Source organism: Haemorhous mexicanus, chromosome 9 (genome assembly GCF_027477595.1).
Source record: "Haemorhous mexicanus isolate bHaeMex1 chromosome 9, bHaeMex1.pri, whole genome shotgun sequence".
Taxonomy (NCBI): domain Eukaryota; kingdom Metazoa; phylum Chordata; class Aves; order Passeriformes; family Fringillidae; genus Haemorhous; species Haemorhous mexicanus.
Window position 1 is genome coordinate 3999222 of NC_082349.1, and position 24577 is coordinate 4023798.

The following is a 24577-nucleotide window of genomic DNA, read 5'->3' on the forward strand; positions in this document are numbered from 1 at the left end:
TTCTATTTTATTTCCTCAAGGAAAAAAAAAAGTTGTATGCACATGTCTTCTTCATTAAAATTCAAGAGAAGCAATAAAAAAAATTACAAGTTAGAATGTTTTTTCCACTACACATCTATTTAGAGGAAAAAAAAAAACACTCTACAACTTTCCAATTGCTCAACTGTTTACCAGATTTTCATCTCGAGATATATTTAGTGCTGGTATTTGATAGATCCTATAATTACCTGAGCTGTATTTGCTGCTTGTCTGCTTTGGAGTTTTAATTGCAAGCAATGATGCTTGGGGAAACTTTAGAAGTGCAGAACGTAGAACACAACTTTTAGCCCCATCCTTCCACACTCAAAACATACACTGATTTTAAGAAGAGCTTAGCCAGGGATATAGGAATAGGTCCTATATCCTCTATGCAGAGTTAAATTATTTTTTTCTCCAAATGCATTGGAGAAAAAAAATAATTGCAAAAAGAAACATGCAAAGAAAAACCTCCAAACCAGTGTGTTTTCAACAGACTCAATAAAAAGTGGAGATATTGAGGTGGAAAAATAGAAAAAATGGTAGAAAGCCTGAATGGCTTAGGAATGGAGAATTCTAGAAAGAGAAAACAATAAAAGTAAGAAAATATCAAGTCTAGTAAGGCCACTAATGAGAGCTTTCATCTCAGTTCTTCATTTCCTGACAGCTGGGACACACACAAGCCTTGGGTTAGACCAAGGACTTTTCTGATGCTACCGCTCAGCCGGTTCTGTGACTGGAACAGACAGTCACAAAAATTAATGCTGTGTTACTGACTGACAGATTTTACTCTTCGTGCTTCTTATGGTAATGGAGCCTGGGCAGGTCTTAAAGGAATTGTGTCAGAGGAAATCATAAGATTATCACTAAATAAAGTTCCTTCTTGGCCTGGACTGCAACAACAGGTCACTATGCATTTCCCTTGGCAATGACCATCAATGCTTAAGAACTGTCACAGGAGGGCTCTGGAAATATAAAAAAGGTGCAATAAGGAATACCTCAACAAACACTGAACTCAGCTGTGCTCATACACAGAGGATGTGGCTCTGGAAGGCAAAGATTTGTATTTCTTTACCTTCCACAACAACAGGGCCTCTGTTTACATTCAAGGCATCAGGGCTTATGTGCAGCCTGGGCTGCCCTGTCATTACCACACATCCCAGCCTCACCCTCCCCTAGCAATAACTTGTTTTTCGCATCACATCACTCAAGGTGTATTTGTCAGCCAGAGGAGTAGGACAAGAGCCATGCATTAAGTTAGCAGCTTGCTATTTTCTAGGGAAAAACATCACCTCTGCTCCTGCCATGGCAGCAGATCTGACTGCTCCTTGCCCAGCTGTGTCACCAGCCCTTTGGCAGCAGGAGCCACTTCCCATTTCAGGTCCTCAAAAACAGAATTGCAGAGTCCGTCAGGTTGGAAAAGATCTCTAAGATCATTGAGTTCAACCTGTGACAGATCCCCCACCGTGTCAACCAGCCCAGAGCCCTGTCACATTCTGGAACCCCTCCTTGGGCAGCCCATTCCAATGTTTAGTCACCTTTTCTGTGAAGAAATTGATCTTCATGTCCAATCTGAACTTCCTCTGGCACAACTTGAGGACATTTTGTCTTGCCCTGACACTTGTTACCTAGGAGAAAGACTGGCCTCCACCTGGCTCCAAAGTGAGAAGGTCCCGACTCAGGGCTGCTCTCAGCCAGGAGGTTTTTGCCCACAAAATGGGATTTTTACCTGGTGTGCAACAAGGCAATAATTACACACCTGAGATATTTTTATTTCAGAGCTGCACTCCAGTTCTTGGAGTCCACAAATCAAGCAGGACCACCAGACTTTTCTAGCCATATTTATAGGCAGGAATTCAGAGTTAGTAACTTTCCAAGCACAGCCCTTCTATTATGATTTATTACTAATTTACATACACGTTACTCTGACGAGTTAGCAATGTATACACAGATATACATCAACATCTTGATTTGCTACATGCTTAAACCTTCTCAGTTCCTGGACGTCTTTGACTGGGGAAAGCCGATTTAGGCTTGAAAGCATACAAAGATCTTACATCAAAAAACACCCTGATTTAAAATGATTTGACGTATTCCACATTTTGCAGCCAGGTGACACGGAAACACCGCGGGCAAAGCCAAAGTTACGGCACGCAGGAGAACGGGCTCTGCGCCTGAAGAGGGGCGCCCCTGCTCCCCGCGCTGCCACAAAATGGCGGGCGCCGCCTGAGGGGAGCGGCGGCGCCGGCGGCGGGAACGGCGGCGGCCCCGCCTGAGGGAAGGGACGCGGGGCCCCGGTGGCCGCTGCAGCGGCGCGGCGCCCCTCCCGCTCTCCACCCCGGCTCTGTATCGACACCGGCTCCGCGGTCCGGCCCCTCCGCCGCCGCCTCCCGCGGTGGTGAGTAGGGGAGCCCGGTGGAGGAGGTCGGTCCCTGGGACGCGCAGCTGTGAGGCGGCGCAGCTGTCCCCCGCCTCTCCGCCCGCCATTACCCGGGCGGGAGCCTCAGAGTGACTCGTCTCCCTCATTCCCCACTCCCGGCTCCTCGCATCAGCCCATGTCACGATAGTCGTGGTTACACCCGAGGGTGGCTGGGCTGGGGGAGAAGCAGAGGCCGGGATCGGAGCCAGAGGGTGAAAGTGACGGCGGCGGGGCCCCTCAGGCCGGAGGGCCTGCTCAGTTCCGTGCCAAGGCATTTCCATGTCCGTGAGCTAGAGGCTCCCGGCTGGGCGAGACTTGGTATCGTGGTGTTTTGTTTCTGGGCCAGGAGTAAAGTACGAACAATATGCTCACTGATCCTGTGACACAAAATCAAGAGCCTGGTTTTCCTCATGTATAGGAATGGCACTGGGGGGCAGGAGTCCCGCGCGGAAAGGTGATGACCCACAAGGGACACCTGCAGTCGCTCTGATTTGGTGGTAATAAAAGTGAAAGGAAAAAAAAAATCAGACCTTGTTTTTTCTCAGTGATGCAAGATACAGATGTCTTTCACAGTTGGAAGCAGATGGATGTTTTACAACTGTAACCGGATGCAGTTGTGACTGTGACCTTTTTTTGTGCAATGCAGATGTTGACAAACTAATGCATAGTATCTGTTCAGGGGAAAATGAAATAACGATGCAGAGTTTCTTGTTTGGGTGGGCTTCTTAATACCATTCTGCTTTTTTTTTTTTTTTCTTTTTTTCAGGGTAACCAACCAAAGAAGTTATGAATATCATCTATGGTCTAAAGCTGTCAGGCAGAAACTGTATTTTGTCTCATTTGGCTTCTTTGTGCAAGCAGGGAAAGTGCAATAATCTCTCAAGGTCTTACACAGGATGGTGCAGAAGTCAGGGTGACAGAAGTAGATGCCAAAGGTTGGATTTGAGTGGAAATACTAGAAACTCTTTTTTGACTGGAAACCCTGACTCCTATAGAAACTTGATTGGTAAAGGACTGAGATGTCTTTTGGAAGTCCCACATACAAGTGGACAGGAAGTGTACAGGAATGCAAACCATAGTTCAGGAGGGTTTTTCTCCCAGTCTTCTCAGCCGCTGGGGGAGAAGATCCCACCCCTCCTGATCAGTTCTGTAGGACAACCCACAGGTCGCTTGGCTGCTTGGAACATTCAGATCAACAAGTCTTTTCACACATCACCATCACTTCAGGCTGCACCAGTTCCTCTTTTCTGGATTATCGTGAAGCCAGCTCAGAAATTATTTGCCATCATTCTTGGCAGGTAAAATACCATGTTACTTTCCTTTCAGTGCAAGACCCATCATGCAGAGTGTGAGTGTGGGGAGGGATGGCAGTGTTGTTTCACTGACAGTTTGCTCAACAAGAGGTGCTTTTTTTCCATTTTCAAGGTGTTAGGTGTATTTTTTGCTCTTCTCATTTACATATGGTAGAGGGAGATGAACCAAGACACTGAGGGGCATTCCTTCTCCTGTGGGAGGGAAGAAATGCAGTGGAGTGGAAGCCAATTAAAGTATAACCCCCCCCATAAGCTCTTACATGAGATGAGGCTGTAATGGAGAATACAGTAACAAATTCCTTTTAAAATCTATCCTAAGTTAACACTGTTTGTATCTTACAGGAGCATAAGAAATTGGTGGAAGGCACTTCCTCCTAATAAACGGGAACTCTTCAAAGAAAGTGCAAGAAAAAACAAATGGAAGATCCTGCTGGGTGTCAGCAGCTTGGGAGTTGTATTTATCATGTTTTATTTTACCCACTTGGAGGAGACACCCATCACTGGGCGTGCTCGACTGCTGGTGTTTGGCAGAGAGCATTTTAGGGAGCTGTCACAGATGGAATATGATATGGTAAGATTTTAGACAAGAAATTGAAAGTACTCAAAAATTGTTGCTTTTTTCATGATGAGATAATCCTGTTAATGAAATGGGCAAAGAAACCTTGGAGTGTCCTTGATGAGTTTTGAACTTCATGATCAGAGCCCTGCAGAGTCCCTTCATCTGTTACCTCCTCGTCTTGTCCCCATACTTTTTTAGAATTCCCTTTCCAGGAGAATAACATAATGGTTACAAAGCATATAACATGCTTGTAGCAAACATTCTTGACTATTTCTTGTCCATTGTAATTTTTGTAAGTTCTTGTCCTATAATTTTGAGTTCTGTGATTTCCTGTTGTAACGTGAAACTTGATAAGTCATATCCAAATGTATCCATATTCCCATCTGTCAGAGACACGAGATAAGAACAGAACAAGTTCAGGATATTTTCAAATTACATGTTTTGTATACATTTGTTCACCTTAAAAATTAGGACCAATGAATTTTTTTTTCAGTGGATGGAGCAGTTCAAAAGTCAGATGTTACCTGAGACAGATGCACGCTACCAGGTTGTGGAGAGAGTTGTTGGGCATTTGTCTGAAAGCAACAAGGACATCCCCCAAGTCTCAGCTCTCAAGTGGGTTATCCACGTGGTGGATGAACCGGGTGTAAATGCTTTTGTGCTTCCAGTAAGTTGTGCACCACACAAAAATAATAATATTGAAACAGCACTTGATATGTCTCCCACTCAATTTTTATTCTCTTTGTTTACAGAATGGTCAAGTGTTTGTTTTTACTGGGTTACTGGATGCAGTTTCTGATATTCATCAGCTGTCATTTATTTTAGGACATGAAATAGCTCATGCTGTGCTGGAACATGCAGTAAGTCTTTAAAGAAAGATGTCTAATATTCTTAAATTATTAATTCTAATTACTCTAGTTATGATATTCCCTGTCATTACCAACCAAGTTTTCAGTGTGACTCTCTCTAATTAATGCAAAATTGAGTTTGAAATGAGTAGCCTGCTACAGTAGATCCTTATAATTTGTGTAGCACTTAATAACCATCAGAAGACCTGTGGTGGTCCCTGTTAACACAAAGGCTGCCAGGGCTTTGTTCATAGCTGTACAGGTAGATTATGACTCACTTTCAAGAGTCATTTAGAGCTTGGTCTGCAGATCCCTCTCCTGCAGCACAGACATGAAGAACTGGAGGTGCTCAGCAACTCTGTTACTCCTGTAATTGTTAACACCTGCAGAAGTGTATACACCTTTTAAAAGTATCTTAAAATACTTGATACTGTTATTGTTGGAGCACACAGTTTTATAATGTCAAATTCTAGAATATCCAGAGCTTGGTTCTTGTATGATTTTGGGTGAGCAACAGTTCACATCATGGTTTCTTGGGCTCGGTTCAGCCAACCAACCCTTTAAACTTCTGAAAATTATTTCTGATAATAAAGAATAACTTATCTTCTTTGTATGGAATCTGGTGTCACCCAGCTGGCACAGAGAGAAGTATTGCACGATCCTGTTTGTAAATGCTCTGATCAATTTGTTGCAATGTCAAATAGATCTCTGGAAAACAGAATAATCTTCTGGATTCTGAATTTAAAGGAAAGCAGCAGAAAATAAAAGACAAACACATTATGTGTACTGTTCCCTTATCCCATTAGTGATCCTGTCTCACTGATGTCTTAGTTCTTCTCAAATTAATGTAAAGAACAGTCTTTGCAGTATTTTTATAGATTTTTCATTCGCATTCAGTACTTTGTATCCAACTAGATTTTTTGTTTGTTTGTTTTGGTACAAGCAGGGAATGTTGTGCTTGCCCTCTTCCTGCAACTTCATAGGAAAAAAAAAAATCAGTGACTTTTAAAGTGTTTCCAAATTCTGTTAAGGTTCTAAAGAAATGTCAGACAGTAAGGAATGAAAATGGGACAATTTCTGTTTGCAGGCAGAGAAAGCCAGCCTGGTTCACTTCTTGGATTTTCTCTCACTCATCTTTCTCACTATGATTTGGGCCATCTGTCCTCGTGATAGTTTGGCAGTTGTTGGCCAGTGGATTCAGAGCAAGTTGCAGGAGGTAAGGCTGACATTTTCTATTGTCTTTCCTGATTTCCTTGAATTTCCTTGTTTTATAAATCTGATTCTGCTTTAGTTGATGCTGATTTTCATTTGTAACGTTGAAGAAGTTTAGGTTTCCCTAAATGACTGGATTTAGTTGCACAGTCTGAAGGAACCTGTTTGCCAGTTAAGACAGATAATTGTCTTTTAGAAAGGTAACTTGCCCTTTAAAGTTGTATATGGTAAAATGCCATGTTTTTATTTTATGTAGTTGTTAAATTCTTCCTTAACCAAATAAAATAACATGGAATTCTTTAAATATATTGTTAGTGATAAGAATGATTTCCAAGATTAAAAATTGAGAATCTAAACACCCTTTATATAAACCATGCTATAGTACAAGTTACTAAAATAATCTTTTCAGCCAGCAGATATTTCAGCAAAATAAAATTCAGAGGCTTTCTGGTGCCAATTTTCTTCAGCAGTGTAATTTACTCTCTGGGCAGTTACTGATACATTTATTTTTTAAAAAGTGTGGGTTTTTTTAATGGAAATTTGCTTAGATCATAAAACTGGAATCTGAATTAAAGTGAAAGATCTCTTTGGTTTCTTTGACTTGGTGCTTTTCCTGAGATTTTCCCCTATTCCTCAAAAACATGAAATTAAACATAACCAATCTGTTTTGGTAGTTCTTATGTTAATGGGTAGATGTGTGGATTCTGAACATAAATTATCTCTTAAGAGCTTGGATATTTGCACATGTAGCTAAGAAACCAATACATTGATGAATGCTAGCCAGCATTTTGAAGAGCTGAATTTGGCAAAAACAAAGTGTGAATGAATCCTGAGACTGCTCATAATTTAGACAGCAAGATTCAACTCCCTGTCAGCATCTCTTCTCCTCTCCACAGAGAATGGGTATTTTGGCATCATGGGTTGGAGTTGTGCTTTAGGTTGGAAGGGGAATCGGGGTTTAAGCTCTGAGTCCTGTGCAAAGGAAACATCATCTCTGGGATGCTGTCCTGGTTTGTAAGGCTGATCAAACTTCAGTAATGTTGAAGTGATAAATACTTGCAAAGCTTTCATCCCATAGACAAAAGAAACTGAATAGGAAACAGGTTTTTTAGTCACCCAGGAGTGCAGTGTCTGCTTCCCTCATTCAGTATTTGCCTGTCATGCTTACATGAAAGTGAATCATTTTGCACATTTTTTCAGGATGTTTCTCTTCCTCTTCTTCCATAACTCTATTTTGCTTTTTAAAGCTTTACCATCCCATTCTGTGAAAGGGTTATTTAAGCCATGCTGTGGTATTTGGTTCTGTTTCAATATTTGTTTTTCTCTTATGTCCTTAGAGGCTTGACTTTTTGACCTGGTGACTATTGTGTATTTTTTATTATTGACTATAAGTGTTTCCCAGTGATTCTTTGTAGGCCTTTGGGCATGAGAGTTCCAGTTCTGCCTTTCCTCCAAAGATAATGGATTTTCTTTCCTTAATAAATTGTTAACTCTTCTTATTACATTTATTTGGGGTTGTTCCTTAAGCATGTATTTCTGGACTGAAGCATATTGGCTTTGTTATAGAGCAGCAGTTATTTTATACGGGAACTAAAACCTAGGAATTATTCTTGGAATAACACCAAGCATGACTCTGAGTTTTACTCATGCCCCACACACCGGTATGTAAAGATGCAGTACTTCATATTCCTTTCTTGTCCACTTCACTCCATAAGATTTGTATTTCATGTAGAAACTGGTGATTTTGGGCAGTCAACGTCCCTGGAACTCCCTTTTCTTCTATATACACAGGCAGCTCTGATAATTAAATTGAAAAATCAAATTCATCTTTTTTTGTGTCAAATTTCTGACAGGGATTTTAGATCAGAGTTTGAAGTTCTAATTTTTCACTCTAGCACATTCACAAAAGATTTTTTAAACAATTCCATTTTTCAGTAGCTGATGAATGCCACTGTATATTAGATACCTTAGGGCTCTTTTATAGGTTACAAATTTCATTTCTCTGTCTAAAAAGTGTTTAATAATTTATCAAACGGTTTATCTGGCTAACTAGGAAATGGTGCTTCAGGAATATATGACAGACTAGCCAGGGGTTTCTTTGCTGTTTAGAGAATATATGTACACCAACAGACCTGGAGCATTTTTCAAGGCAATAAAAACATGTATTCCACTTCAAGGAATTACTTTATCATCAGAGGATTTAAAAAATACATTTATAATTGCAATGTTTAAGGTCTGCATGGAAACTAAGAATTCAGAAAGTGACCTCAGCTCTGCTTGCTTCTAAACCAGCATGTTTGGCTTTTAAAGCCAGCTTTGGTTGGCTTCTATTTTTGACTTAGGAAAGAAAAACTATCAGTACTACTTTGGAAAGCAGCAAAAAGTTACAGTTACCTTTATGTACTCAAGGGACTGGACCCCTTCTTTGGTGCTCTTCATTTCAAACTGGTTTGTGGTTTATAGTTTGTTTTGGTGGTTTTTCCCCTGAAACTTCTAAGGAGGACAAATTTCTATAGCCAGATAAAGAGCTGATAGAACCTTTTTGAGCTGATAGACCTTTCTCTCTTCTCTAACTTTGCACATTTGCTGTTGTTCAGTTCACATTTCCTAATGGATGACTAAACCAGGATGTTGTGACAGGTTCCTTATCTCTGCAGGAGCAGGCTGTTTAAACAAGTCCTGATTTGCATTTACTATAACATGACAGACTAGGCTAAGGCTGCCCAAATCTACATGAATTACATTTGAGAAAACCACCACTGCCTCTTAGGGTGTGTTAATGCTCTAGAAAGATGGGACAGGAGTTTGGTCAGCTTTATGTCTTCTAGTTGGATTTCTCAAGGGCAATTTGCAGCTTGTGTTAGGGATAGTCATGGCAAAGGAGTGATTTCTTCATGCAAATATTGATGGCTACATCCCTTATTTGGGCAGTTTACCATAAGAAACAGATGATACCATGCTTAAAGTTTAAGCAACCACTGGAATTTTTTACATGCAGTTGCTGCAAGAAAAATCTTGATGTCAATAAAAGAGTGAAGTGACAAAGTTCTGGTGAAAAGTTGGTATTTCTTTCATTTGCTGCAAAATGAGATTGGCTGCTGATAGTGCCCATGAAAATATAACCAATTTGAATTAATTTCAACTGAATACAGGATCAATGAGTTACACATAATGGAATTAGAGATTACATTAAGAAAATTTATACTGATCACATGCAATGTGAGCAATAGATAGATAAACCCCACTTCTTATGAGAAGTTAAAAGACAGCTACAAGACTCTATCTTTGTACACATTCCAGACCCAGGAACAGAGCTTTGATGTGTTTCTTTGCAGTTCATGTTTGATAGACCTTACAGCAGAACCCTGGAGGCTGAAGCTGATAAAGTGGGACTTCAGTTTGCTGCAAAGGTAACTACAACTGATTGGTTTTATAGCAATAAAAATAAAATTAGCAAAAAAATAAGTACCAGACATTTTTCAGTTTCTGTTACAGTCAGAGGGAGTTTCATTCTTCATATGGAGGTAAACTGTAAGTTTTTGAAGATATGTAGTTTTATGAAGTGGTGGGAAATAAAAGAGTTTTTAGGGAAAGACAAAGTCATTCTGGCTAATTGGATGTAATAACATTGAAGTGTGTAAAGTTGTGCATTCCCTGCACAGTCTCCTTTCCATGTAGTTTGTTGCTATTAAAAGAAAACCCCGTGTATTTGTGAAGAGGAATCTTCCATAAGTAGGATTTAATTACATTTAAAGATTTGATTAAAATACAGCCATAACAACAAAACAGCTTTGCTAAGGTAAGACAAAAATTTGGTCAGAAGCTACTCAGCATTTTGTCATAGTTTATTTTTTCAATAAACTTTTTTTCCCCTGCGGAATTTAATTCTATATTAAAGGAACTGAACCAATTCTGATTTCTGGCAAAGTGCAATAGACTTATGTGTGAGATACTAGTGAGAGCAGCACCATCTAGTGTTAATATTTCATTAGCAAAATTTTCTTTTAATATTTATTAATGTTAGTTTAAGGAAGGGTTCTAAAAATTAACTTTGATTCTGGGATTAAAACTGCATTTGTAATTTGAAGTTGTCTAAGGAAATAATACAATCAATTAGAAAAATGAAATTGCTGTGTCTGTGCTAATTGCTTTCTAATACTGAAAAAGTAGGGCTATACCAGAAAGAAATTAGTGAAGTGACATATGAGCATTTCTCTGGTTGTGCAGATAACCTTTTTATAATAGTAATTTAAATAAATAAATTCAAAGGATAAAGCACTGCATCTGTTCCTGGGAGAGGGAATGGGAAGAAATAATTTTCTTATCTTCTAACTACTTGTCCCTCTTTTTTACTTAGCAAATAAAGGTCAGTGTAAGAAATCTTGTTTATATTTCTTCTCTACTTAAATGTAAAAATAGAGAAGTCTGTGGTAATACACAAAAGCAATTCTAAAAGTTACTGATCTATGAATTTCTATGGTTAAATATATACTTCTTGAAGAGAGTCAGGAATTCTACAGAATTCCTGTTTTATTGTGTCGTGGTTTCCACAGATCACCCATGAAAGGCCATTTAATCAATTACAGAAAGCATTTCCAGTTACTTTTTAGGTATATTTAGGTATGAACTATTATCACCTTGTATTTTTGACTCTCTACTTCAGTGGTGTTTCCCTTTCCCTTCTGTTCTCAGGCTTGTGTGGATGTCAGAGCCAGCAGTGTCTTCTGGCAGCAGATGGAATTGGCAGAAGCCATCCAGGGGCAGCCCAAGCTGCCAGAGTGGCTCTCCACACACCCTTCCCATGAGAACAGAGCTGAGCACTTGGACCGCCTCATCCCAGAGGTGAGCAGGGCTCAGGGAAGTGTCTTTTCCTCTTAGGAAACTTGCCAGAAGTAGTTTGGTATTAATTGATTAATTAGCTGCTTTGGTATTGATTCACAATTTACTCTGATAGCACCATGCTTACCTTTCTCTTTATCCTTACAGAAATTCTCCATTGCTAAGCTTTCATCCTCAAAGGTTTTATTAAATGAGGAAAAAGTAAGATAGCACAGATAAAATGTAATTATATTCCAAGTGGTTTGGGGTTTTTTTCTGATTTCTGATCAAAGTGTAAAATTTTTTCTTTTGAATGGCCTTTTGATATAGATGTAACAGTGCCACAGATCTCACCCACTCTTTCTATTTTTTTGCCTTTTTTGGAAAAACAGTTTTTGAGTTAGATCCCTAAATTGTCTTGACTTTTTTGCTTTTCTAGCAAATAAAAAAATAAAATAGAGTGTTAAAGCACTCCACTGCAACACTGTTTTCCAGCAAGCTAAACTGTGTTTGGATATACTCTTTTTTATAACCAACTATTCTTCTCTCTTTTTTTTTTTTAACTCTCTGTCACTTTAAGTCTTTCTCAGTTCCAAACTGTAAAGACACTTGAAGATTTATTGGCAGAAGGAGCACTAAAATGTTGAGGTGTTTGCTGACTTCAAAGGAGAAAAAAAAGAGTTTCATGAATCCTTTGATGAGAATGAATACAGTAAATATTCTAAATGATGGCATAAATCAAAGTCAGCATTAGGGATAGGAGGCTGGAGAGTGGCTAGACTGGATGTTTCAAATTAATATACACAAAGTTTGTACTTTGCAAAAGCAGACTGGGAGAATGTTTTTGATGGATTTTCTAACACATTTGAGCAGCTGAATAGAAAATGATTTTTGTTATGGAGCCTCAGTTTTAGCTAGATTGATCATAAAGGGTTCAGGATCGTTTATTTTCATGTAGTTGTTGACTGGCTTATAAAAAGGTAATGAGATAAATTACTTCTTATGTTCTACCCCAGGCCTGAGCAAATAAGTTAAATAACTGAGCAACTGTGTAGAACTGTTATTTCTGTCTCATCTCTCCTAGTTTAGCAGGTGGAGCAGCCCCCATCTTTTTACAGCTACTCTCACTTCCAAGAGCAGTGAAGGCTGGGAAGGTCTTCCAAAAGATAATTGAGGGGAGATGTTTGTGTTTGCCTTTTACCTAAACATTCTTTGGAGTAGGATGAGAAAACAGGGGCCAAAGGCTTCCTCTTTTTAGCAAGTTCACAAGAGAAGTGAGGTTGGCACTATGAAACTGGAATAAAGATGAAAGAAAATGTGTAGAGGAGGCTTCCTGTCTGCAGCATTCACTCCCCTTCTTGTGGGAGCTGCTGCCTTCAGGCTGGATTTCAGGCATGGAAAGGGAATCCCAGGCTTTTATTGTTGCTCAATATCAGCCCCTTTTTGTTTCATTGTTATGTACTTTGAGCTTTCTAGAACAGAATGTTTACCATATATGAATTGCCATTAGATATTTAGAGCCCAGGAGAGAAGCCAGATTATCAAAAAAGGCCTTTTTATCTCTAGTGTCTCTCTATGAAGAGACTGGTACTTCTGAAGACTCATTGCCAGACCCATCATGAGTATTACTGGGTTTCATGTGCTGCTCTTTTTGGAGCTGAAATGGTTTTCAGGACAGTACATCTCTTATTAGACCAGCTACTATAGCTGGGACAAATAGGGACAAGATTTTGGACTTCTCTGATCTTTCTCTACAGACTTTTAAGCAGGTTCACAATAAGATGCAATCATATAAAGTGAGAATTTTTCTTCAGGTAATGAAATGTCACATCTGAATGAGGTGATTGAATAGTCTCAGGAAGTGTAAATTAAAGGGGAACTATCGCAGGGATCCCTTTCAAGTCATTAAAAGACTGAGAGCAAATCAAATGAGTGTTAAAGATATTACATCTGGTTTTTTGAGCAAGTTGGGAGCTACAGCCACCCTGAGGAATCAGTAAACAAGGGAGCTATAAGCAGTAAAAAAGTGGTGCTGTCCTGGAAATGAAATGAAATAAATAAAAAAGATTTGCTGTGTTTTGAAAGTATTTTCCTCTCAGACAGGGAGGTGTTAGGATAGTAAACCAGGAAAACAGAGTATACTCTTAAATAGGAAACTGAAATCTCTTGGAATTCCTGTATGGAGGCTGGAGAGATGTGTTTTATTTTCAGAAAAAGAAATCATAAAATAATTTTGTATAAGGGTGAGAGGATGATCATTGTTCTGGAGACAGAGAGACTGGGGGAGTGTAGTGCCAGAGAGAAGCTACAGAATCTTCTAGTTGATCTCAATGTTTTATTTTCATGTTCTCTGACTTGGGGCAGTGTCTGTTTCCAAGTGTGCTGTTCAAATGCAGCACTGTACATCAGTGGAAGCCTCAGCTAAACGGAATAAAGCAGAAGGTTATCCACTGAGCCTTGCCTGTGATACAAAAATTCATCTTGATGTGACATTTGCTTTTTTAGCATCATGTTGTTGGCTCAGATTCCATTTTTGATTCACTGTAAGTCCTGTTTCCACTTCCTTGTTCAAATGCCGTGGTGAGGTCATTTAGAGACTAATAATAAGTTGGGATATATCAATTGCACTGCTTGTCTTGTTTGCTAGGCCAGTTAACTTGTCAGAAAAAGTTAATTCATTTGCTTTGGCAGCACCTGTTTTTTTTTCAAATCCACATCAGCTGCTTATTATTTTTATTAATTTTTGTGTAGTTAATACTTTTTCCTCTGCTGCCTTTTGATATGGGACATACATTTATTTCCCTTCTTTTTCAAAAGCAGGTTGATATTTTTGCCCTTTGCTTATGATGTGAACATTACTTCATAAATTAACATTACTAGTTAATTCTAGTACTAGAATGTGTTAATTAAGCCCTATCAACACAGAAACAAGAATAAAAACCACTGACCTGCATTTCTATCCTCCCTAAAAAGTTATTAAATATTTTGTTGCAATTTCTCTTTCCTATGCCAGCATTAGTGGAAGGTTGGAAGTATTAGCATTATATATAAGCTGCTTTTCTTCTCTATCCAGTAAAGTCTATCAATTCCTTTAATCATCTTTTTACTGCTACTTCATTAAGACTGTAAGGGCTTGAGACCAGCAGGTATCTGGTGTCTGTGACAGTGTGAAGGATTAATATTGGGAGCTAAAAATTACTTATTTTTCTACTGGTCTCTGCTTTACATTTACATGAAGGTAATAGGATGTGGGAGACCTGCCTAATTCTTCTGCCTTCCCTGCTCCCAAACATTGCAGGAGGTGACTGTGATTGTATTAATAGGAAAAACAGCTTCACCTTTGTAACTTACAAGCAAGAGTTTGGATCTTTTATTTGGGATCTCCTGAACCAATAAGCAGGCAGGTGGCTGCCCTCACTGGAAAGCTGTCCTGAGCAGGGAGGTGACAAGTTAACTTGGCTTTTCTTTCCATATCTGGAGTTTTTCAGAGACATGTGAGGTTATGATGTTGCATAGTTGCCTTCTGTCCCCTTGCATGGCTTTATGTCTAGCAAGAACTCAGACATCCACAGGGTAAAAATGTTCACCTGAAGTACTGGTTTTTATCTTTGCTGTTGGGACTTCAGGTGAGTGAAACCATAGAAATAGGTCAGGCACTGTTTAGCCAGGAAAACTGAGTGTTACAAAATTGCTAAATTAGTTTAAAAGAGGATTATGTTGCCTTTTCCAGGATACAGCCTAAATCTTTGTATTCCCGTTTGCCTTGAATAACACTACTTGACATTAATGCAGCTTATGTTCTAGAAGAAAACAAGAGAAAACTCTTGTCACAAATGTCAATTTAGAAGTGGATTGGTCACTGAAGCAGAAGAGTGTTCAGCAGTAAAGTTACATTTGGTGACTACATGGACAATCATGCTGTAGAAAAAGAAGCTAGGAAAGCTTTAGTCATATTTTTAAAAACTTAGACAGGAACAATATTTGCATGCCTAATCCAGACTTGTGTATCCAGTAATTTGAATTTTACATTTCAGCGAGAAACAACTGGAGAAACTCTTGCTACATTTTTGGAATGTGTCTTTTTCCAAAACCATTTGTTAATTTTAAATTCTCTTTGTTTCTAGCCATTTACAGCAAACTCTATCAATTCACTGTAGTAAAGTTAGAGGAGAAATGTGTTTTGGAACCTCATAGATAAAAATGAGTTAAGAAGCTCTCCTCTTCTATTTTAAAATCTGCTGGAGTGTAATGTTTCCAGTGTCTCCCATGGAAGAATATCAAAGTGTTTCAAAATGATGGACAGATACTTATGCAGAGCTGTACTGGAATATTTGATTTCATATTTGAGACAAAGCTAGTGGATACAAAGCAGATTAAAAATTTCTGCTCTGTCTACAATGCAATGCTAGGATTGCTATGAAAACTGCATTTTTTCTTCCTCCTCATGAATCAATCTAGACCAAATTAATCAGCATGTGTTTTCTGTTGACAGTCCCAAATACTGGCCAGGAGGCATCTGGCTACCCCTCAGGACAGCTCTGGCCATTGCTTTTCAGGAATTCATGATTTTGAAGTGAAGTGGAATAAAATGCACATTTGCATGGTTTCTATATGAAAGGATTAAAAACAGAGCTGGATGTAAATCTGCCCATGGTTTATGCTGTTAATTGAGGCCAGGACAATATTGAACAAATGTGACCATAACAGAGTGACCATTGATTAATGGTAACCATCAGACTTGTTGTGGTCTTGGTGTTTCATTTTGCAGATCTTGAAAAAGTACTTCTCAGTGGAGATGTAGAACCCTCTAGAGTTCTACATGTAATATTTTGCTATATGATACATAGGATCTACTTTTCTTAATTAGTTTAAGTGAGTTCTAGGAGGATCCATGGATCCCAGTAGTTCTGTGTACTGCTGCTTACAAAGCACTTCATCAGTTGTTGTGTGCCAAACACAGGAGCTTCCAGTTTGTGTGGTCTAATTAAGGTGAGTTCAGCTTTGTGACAATGAACACAACTTAAGCATCCTTTAAAAAAGCTAACTTTGAACAGGTTGGTATCAATTTCTCCACAGAGCCTTTGAGATATGAGATTCATGCACTGCCATTCCTTTCTTAGATTGCCAGGCAGACAGGATGATCAGGGGGGAATGTGCTTGTGCTAATGAATTTTGGTTCTCTGGGAGATTCTCTGGCTCCTTTGTGCCCCTACTTTCTTACTTGTAAAATGCAAGCAATGGCACTTACTCAGTGAGCAGGACTAACTTAAAGTTTGGTCTCTTACTGCTGGTCTTTTTATCCAAAGAAATTGTTACATTCTATAGACATTTTTTTCTTGTGACATTATTTTCTCATAATACTTGGAGACTTGGAATACTCCAAATGCTTCTTGGAGATGAGATCACTTGTGTATGAGTTTAGCTATACTGATGAACCATATAGATCTCTGTGCCAAACAGTTAAAAGTCCATTATGTTATTGGACATTTTCCCTCCCTTTTTGGGTCAGACATCTATGTATAGTTACTTCAATAATAGAGCATATCTGAGGAAGTAAATTATTCAGAGCCTTTTTTTTTTCTTGTTGCAGTCATTTTCATTTGCATTTGAATATAAATATAAAAATATGAAGCTGAGTGCAGTATGTGGGCTGTGGCTGTGGGCTATGGGCTGGATATACCCCCACTTAATTAAGTGGATTTCCTGCTGGGATTTTTCTTTCTGAAGCATTTTAGGATATGGATTGATTCAACATTTTCCGTCAAAGTTGCCTGAAAGGGCTACAAAAAGTTTAGTTTATATCTGAATGTAAATGAAGAGGTATTGTGTGGACAAGTATCACAGAAAGCATTGGAGAACTTCCTGCTTAATTATGTTGTACCTTTTAGAGTATCCATCCTTGGAGATCATGGTGTGAGAAAATAATTTCATTCTTCATTTTTCCCATTGGTTTACCATATTGCTATATTTTGTCACAGGAGTTCTTGGTTTCTGTTGAGAAGTTGTTCAGTAACAATTCAGGCTCATTATCACAGTAATCAATGTGCAAATGCAAACCTGACTGGAAAGCCAAAGTCACTGACTGAAACCTTTCTTGTTTTTCCTATTTGATTTGTTTTCCCCTGTGTTCACAGGCTCTTAAAATAAGAGAGAGCTGCAATTGCCCATCTCTTTCTGGACCAGATCCTCGCCTTATTTTCAGACTTAACATGCAACATCTCCTGGAATCATCTAAAGGTCGAGGACCCCCAAATTCTACAAAGCAAGATCCCTCAAAACCAAAACTGGACTTTCCTCACACTCAAAAAGTGGAAGATATGCCAGTGACTTTTGCAGTGAAACCCACGAACTGATGACATTAATTTTCACTTTTTATGGAATTGGTGGTCCCTGAAGGTCTATCTTATAACACAAAATTGTCTTTGAACCATGAAGAAGATGTAGCCACTCAGATTCTCCATTTCTTTTATGTGATCTCTCACTCAAAGTAATAAGGAACCATGCCCACACAAGAAGAGCAGCGTGTTGGAGCAGAAAGTTTCTTATTCATTAAGAGTTACTAAAATAAATCACTTCTCAGGGGAAAGATAATCTCATACAATCCAGTCACACAGTGTAATTTTCAGCTTTATCAGGCTCACCTTGATCAGAGGACAGATGAGCCAGAAGCGTCCCTAAAGCAGAGGGAAAAGTACAATTTTCATCATTTAAGTTGTCTGGTTTATCTTGCCATAATTTGGGTTAGATCTACTCAGCTTCATTTGAGAAATAATGAGGAGAGCTTACTGCCTGCTCCACCTACAGGGTGTTTAAAAATATTAAGCTGAGAAGCGATAATAGCTATGGGCTAGATACACCCTCACTTAATTAGGTGGATTTACTGCTGGGATTTTGCTTCTTTCTGAGGCATTTTAGAATGTGGATTGATTCAACATTTTTCTTCAAAGTAACCTGAAAGGGTTGCAAAAAAATGAGTGAAATAATTTTCAGTTAAGGCTTCCATCTGGAAGAAGCACTGAAGGAATCATGGTAGCACCAAATGCTTTACAAAGATGCCTCTTGTCTTTTTTAAATGATCAGGGTGCCTCATCAGAGGGCAGTTTTGTTGCCACAGCATTAGATCTGGATATATCCATTTGGATAGAAATGATTGCTGATGTGGAGCATATTACATAGGAGACAAATACAAGGTTTCTTGACTGCACAGCTTTTGCAGATGACTTTATCATGAAAGCGACTTCTCGTCAGGAAACTGGCATCTAAAGCTGAGCATCCTTCCCTCCCTCCATCCTTCTTTCCCCTTGAAGCCACACTTTTTATGCCCTGGAGAAAAATATGGACAATGTAGGTAAAGCTCTGCCTTTCAGGATTGGTGACCCACTGTATCCAGCCTGTTAATCTCTGTTTGCCCATGTTTGAATTGTCCTTGCTTTGCAGTTGATGGAAATACTGAAATGTTGATCTTGCAGGAAGATGTAGAAAGAGGTGGCAGTGAATTAAAATAAAAAAAGGAAATCCTGTTCCTTCATATGTTAAAATGTATTTGCTGTTATGCTTTTTGTTATTCATTTGATCAAAACAAAAATCTCTTTCATAAATGGTAGTGTCTTACTTGAAGAAAACATCCAAAATATTTTACAGGTTATCCTATTTTGAGACATTCTTTTTTCTTATGGAGAAGGGTAGACTTAATGGTATTTCTTCAATTAAATCAGAATGCAAGCTTTTAAGAAGGAATAAAAAACCTATTCAGTGCTGTCAGTGACTTTAGTTGGAAAAACAGATTGTGAAACAAGTAATGCTTTCAATGACTTCAGTCAATGAATCTGAGTCCTTTGAGAAACACCAGCAAGTCCCTTGTCTCTATTCTCTGGTAAGTTGATGTCTGTGTAATGCTGATGATTCTAGGTCTGATTATATAGGTCTAGATTGGCTGCATATTGCTTACAAGCTGTTTTTAAATCTCTGCTCAATCCTGCTGGCAGGAGGCAGAAGGTCCAGCCTGACCATTATTCATCCATCCATTTTTATTCTTGGTGACAGGAGTTTTTGTAACAGACGCTCAGTGATGTGTTGCAGCATTTGGACATTGTCACCTGAAGGTAAACAGAAAAATACACCATTTAGATTTCCCTGTGGACCTCAGAGTTTATCCTGCAGCACCAAAACCCCAACGCTGCTGCCTCTCTCTTGCTCCAGTGTCAGGGCTTGTTTTGTTATCCAGGGCTGCTGCTTGACATGCAACTGGATGCTTGTGTCTGGTAGGACTAAGGAGAGCAAACAAGAGTTTTTATAGCATTCAGGATGAAGTATGAAACACACAAATTTCATATTTCTGCTGTCTGTTTTAAGTGACTGAAGTACTGCAGTTGAAGGCAGGAGATGCAATTTTCAAGTTCACCAAGGGAGCTTTTTTAAGATTTGTAAGTAAATAGTCTTGTAACCATGATCATGGTGATGTGAGAGAAAAGGTTTCAAGGGAGGGGTAATTCCTTATATTAGACTGACAAGGGGATTATGTATTTTTTCCAACTATACTCATCTAATAAAACACAACCGTCTTTTTACAAACATACATCCAAATATAAAGTGCACACACAACACACACAGGAGTTAGGCCTCTACACTAGAACACTATATATTTAAATACTGTTTAAATGGTTTCAAATGTATAGTTTTACATACAAAGTGGGATGCTGAAAGTTTCAGGTTTTAATTTACATTTTAATTCATCCCTAATACTTTTCTCAAATGCTTTGGAAAGGGTTTCTCCTTTCTATTTTGCTTGTGTCCAACACAGAAAATGCCTTACGTTCATCTGCCTCTTGGAGGGCACTTTTTTCTTAAATTCTTACTGAATACTGTATCATGGATCTACCTATATTGCTAAAGCATTTTCTTCTTTCTTTCTTGAACAGAAAAAACCTGTTGCCTTCCATAGTAAACATTTCACTTTTAAAGTCAAAGAATGTATAATAATTTTGTGTGGGCATATATAATAATATACTTAGTATCTTAATATATAAACTATAATATTATATTATTAATCATAAAAATATAATTTCAAATGATATCCCTTAAGAAAATACATTGGTTACAAGCTTCTGATTATCTCTAAAAACTTTCCATTGCAATTGCAACTCACTATGGCACGGGAAAAGCAGATCTAGAAGTGCTGTTGAAGGAATTCAGTGCTCGGAAAACACAGCATGTAAGAGGGAGAATAGTGGCTAAAGTGAAAAAAAGCTGAGGTAGGCCAGTAAAAATTCATCTGGATTTCCACCTCCTGTACTTTGTGCTGCACTTCACAGCCTCCTGCTGGAAGAGTAAATACATGGTACAAATTTTGCTCTTAATGCATTTACTGTAGTGGAAATGTTGGGAGATTTTGTGAGCCGGGCGGTGCATTCAAGGCAGTCCTACAATAAAAATGGCTCCTTTTACCTTTTGGTTTATCAAGTTTACCCTTTTGTTTTGGTTACGTTTGTTTTTTTCTTTTTTTTTTTTTTTTCTTTAAAATTGAAATACAGAAGTGTCAGGAAAGCAAAGCAAACAGCTGTTAGAAACCTCTTTGTTCTTCAGTTCTGTTTGTAGTCTCTAAAAGAGAACAATCCTGTAAGCTTGATGCTTTTTCCATATATTATGTAGGCTGCCAGAGGTTTTTTTTTTTTTGATGTGATGTTTGTATCTCAATACCCTTGGTTGAAAAACTACATTCTCTGTAATAGCCTGTGTAAGCTATTTTACAGCCATGCAGATACTCTCTGGTGAAGATCTTTTTTTCTCCACATCTTGGGAGCATTTGAAAGGGGAGCAGGATGATCACAAAGTGTGGTGATGGTAGTGGTGACAGGATGACTTTCCTGTCAGCAGTACAGGGTGTTTTCATTAGGTTTCTTGTCCATGTTGCAAAGTGTGGGTTAAACACTCACAGGAAGGAACAATTTGCATTTCTAAATCACCTGTAGCACCTCATAAACACAGTTTTTCCATAATACCTGCATAAGTGATGGTTCTAGAAGTTCTGTTGGAGATATTTGAGCTCAGTAAGATGGAGATTTTAGCCAAGCTCCACTGAAACTCAGTATGAAATCTGGTGCAGGAACTTTGGCATTCTGAGCCATTCCTTACCTTACAATGTTTGTGTGTGACCAAACCAGAGTCCTCACAGCAAATTGAAGTGATGGGCTTTGGGTGATCGCTGCATTTACAAGTTTGTCTCCTTTCAAGGTCTGCAGAGTTTGGAGGTGCCTCTTTGTTCATACTCCACTAGGTTACAGTTATTTGTTCTTGGTGTGGTTATTTCTTAGCTACTTTCTCTTATGCATAAACTGGTTGTTGTTTGCTCACTGCCCATTATCACTGATGCCTACATCTCTTGACATGCTGGTTATTTAATCTCAAATAAGTTTGGTGTCAATTTTGTGTTTCCACAACAAAGGCAGGGATTGTTCTGTATATTTATTGTAAATAAAGATAAGATAAAGCCTTGTAAAAGTTGGTTACAATTCCACCTTTTCCTAGAGCTGCAGGTGTCTCTGCTGGAAACAGCAAGGGCTGCTGAGAGAGAAATCAGGAGAAGCAGAAGAGGCTCCTCACTGAGCTGAGGAGGAGATGGGGCTGGATGTTCCTGTGATAACTTTATTGCTGGGGCTGACAATTGTTGGCAGGTCTGTAAAGAGAGCTGACTGAGTGTCTCTGGTGTCGCTCACTGCTGCCTGCACACATTGCAGCCATGCAGGAAATGTGCTCTTTGATCTCCTAAAGCCCCAGGCTGTCTGCCAAAGCCAGGCCTAGCAGAGTATTCCTGGCTGCCTTGTTCTGGCTGCGCTGGTTCAAGCCTGCTGCTCTTGGTACAAGCTAGGGGCTCTTACCCTGATTTATGGACATATGCAGAGAATTGTTATCTCCAGCACATAAATTCATTATAACTATTAAACTAAGCTGAAATTGAACCTGTTGACCTGGAAGTGAATGGCTCCATAACATTTCATTAATCCTCTGAGATGTTTAATTCCTGCTAATTTGATATTTCAGATACAATCTTCTCTACAGATATAATGGCTTAATTAGTATACATTACATGATGTCTCTTCACAGTACAGCATGTACAGTATTTATCCACTAGAAAAGTAATTCAGTAGAGCTCAATTATAATCCATTGACTAGAGCATAAAAGTTGAAAAGAATATGTGCAGCAGTCATTATATTTAAAGCATAAACATTTTTCAAGCAGTCTTCTGTTTGTTGATATCTATTGCCTTCTAAAAATGATGGTCCTAAACATTTTCTTACAGCTTATTAAAATATTGACTGAGAGCACTTTTTGGTCATACCACCATAATCCATGTTATAAAAATCTATTTCCTAGCATTCAGCTTGCAAATCTTTTTACTGAAGTCACCTGGTTCAGAGCAAGTCTGTGTGACAGTTCAGGACAGTGGTGCCAGCTGGGACTGCAGAGGACAAGCAAAGGGAAAGGTAATGAATCTTTGGAATGTGGAATCTTTTGGAATCTTTTGAAATTTTTCTGCTTCCTTCCTGTAGAAAGTCAGTGGAGGCACAGATGTGAGGAAGCTTTTGAGTAGTACCTGAATTTAGATTCAACCCAGCCACTCCCCCTCCAACCACTCTCTGCAATCTAAGCCTTGAGTTAATTAAATTTATCTCTTTTTTCCTTCTAACATTGATCTATATTGTATATTTGAACTCTAGAGAATCGGAGCTCCTTGCTTCTATCTGGGTTACATTGTCAGATGTATTCCATGCATATCTGGAATGAGTAATGGAGTAAAAGCTGAGGGAATAACGCAATGTGAGTTTTCAGTCACCAGGTGGCGGCTGGGCTGCCCGAGCCGGGCTCAGGCCCATGGATACAACACCTGCGGCTTCAGTCCGGCTTCAGTAAATTATCCTGGCGATTTTCCCTCTGTGTTAACTAGTGACTCCTCCCTAGAGTGAACTCGAAACATCCGGAGGAGAAAATGAACGTATTAGGCTAGGGTGTGCTTATTTTCTTCTCTAGATTTCTCTTTTTAGAGGATGAAGGATAAGGAGAGAATAAGAGGTCAGCCAGACCCACTTGTTCAGGAGGGATAAAATGGGAGGACTCCGATTTTGTTCTCTGGTCTCAAAGCTCAGTGTTCTCTCTCTCTCCACTCCCCGTTCCATGTGAGGTATTTCTTGAACTAAAAGGCTGAAGGGCAGTAACTGATCTTGGTGTTTCAAGGAGTTAAACATGTATCTCTTAGATTTCAGAGACTGCCAGATATGTGAAGAGCATCTTTAAATTCTGAGCCTGGGGAAGGTTTCTATGTTTTGTTTAAGCACTTGAACAAAATGGCAGACAATCCTCAAAGTGCTCAAGGTCTCAGCTAGCACCCTATCTAAGGAGGTTTTACCCTCTCCTTTGCTGTATCCTCAGCTTTGTCACCTTACCTTTCCTTTGATCATGCAGATGAGGCTACACTGCTCTGTTTCATCATCTTTTCATACAAAAAGCTAGAAGGAAACAAAACCCTTGAGAAGCAACAGGGTCTAATTTCCACTGTCTCAATGAAGCCTCTATTCTGTTCACATTGAAATTGCTGGCAAAAGTCCCAGTAGTTAGATCTGGATTTCTCCCTCCTTAAAACAATATTCTTCCTTTTGTGTTTTATCCTCTGCTTTTCAGAATCAGCTGATTATGAGCTCCTGCACAGATGACATTTTGTCTGCAGTCAGCAGGAAGGAGGCATGAATTAGGGCTTAGAAGAAAATCTTCAATAATTAGCCACCAAGGAAGGAAAACATCCAAAAAAAGTACACAGATGGAATTTACTTATTTCATTTGACTGGGCTGGAAAGTTCAGCTGTAATGATAGTGGTTAAATTAATTATGTTGATTTGGTGACAAGGAAACTAGCATGTCCCCAAATTATGTGTATTATTTTTGGACCCAGATGAAGTAGCTGCACACTGTTGGTGATGTGTGTCAGAGTCACAGATATCAGGTATTCCTCATGTGGACTTTTCACCCCATGCTCCTTCAGGATGTGATTCATGATGGCACAATTTGATCACATACAACCCTTAAGGCAGAGTTTGGATAAGTGCAAGGCTTTAGTGGTTTCTCTGAAATCTTTATTATTGTGAATAACTGTGATGGACACAGTTTTGGATGCTGTAGTGGGTTGCGATCTCAGTCATGAAAAGACACATTTAGCTGTAGCTGAAGTGTGTCCTGGGGCTGTGCTGAGAGTGCTGCCCATCTTCAGCAGTGAACGGCAGGAATGTTTCTGCATCATCACTCCCACACCTGTTACAGCTCTGTTCTGTCTCAGCTGCAGCTTCGGTGACCAGAGGTGTTTGTGGGTGTAGCAAATATCACACACATCACACATGTCCCTGTATG

The 24577-nt window shown here is 39.1% G+C and overlaps 2 protein-coding genes across 2 annotated transcripts; one reads left to right on the forward strand and one right to left on the reverse strand.

The window, feature by feature from the left end:
* Nucleotides 1-1766: 1766 nt before the first annotated feature.
* LOC132330894 (uncharacterized) lies at nucleotides 1767-3034 on the reverse strand. The gene is made up of 2 exons (XM_059853701.1): nucleotides 2965-3034; nucleotides 1767-2811 (listed from the first exon to the last, which is right to left on the reverse strand). Exon 2 carries the CDS (start codon nucleotides 2713-2715, stop codon nucleotides 2074-2076), a length of 642 nt encoding a protein of 213 aa, XP_059709684.1. The 5' UTR covers nucleotides 2716-2811; nucleotides 2965-3034; the 3' UTR covers nucleotides 1767-2073.
* On the forward strand, nucleotides 2273-18726 carry OMA1 (OMA1 zinc metallopeptidase). The gene is made up of 9 exons (XM_059853699.1): nucleotides 2273-2413; nucleotides 3201-3732; nucleotides 4090-4318; nucleotides 4800-4973; nucleotides 5059-5166; nucleotides 6242-6370; nucleotides 9702-9776; nucleotides 11059-11208; nucleotides 17319-18726. The coding sequence occupies exons 2-9, from the start codon at nucleotides 3221-3223 to the stop codon at nucleotides 17535-17537; spliced, it is 1596 nt and encodes a 531-aa protein (XP_059709682.1). The 5' UTR covers nucleotides 2273-2413; nucleotides 3201-3220; the 3' UTR covers nucleotides 17538-18726.
* Nucleotides 18727-24577: the final 5851 nt, after the last annotated feature.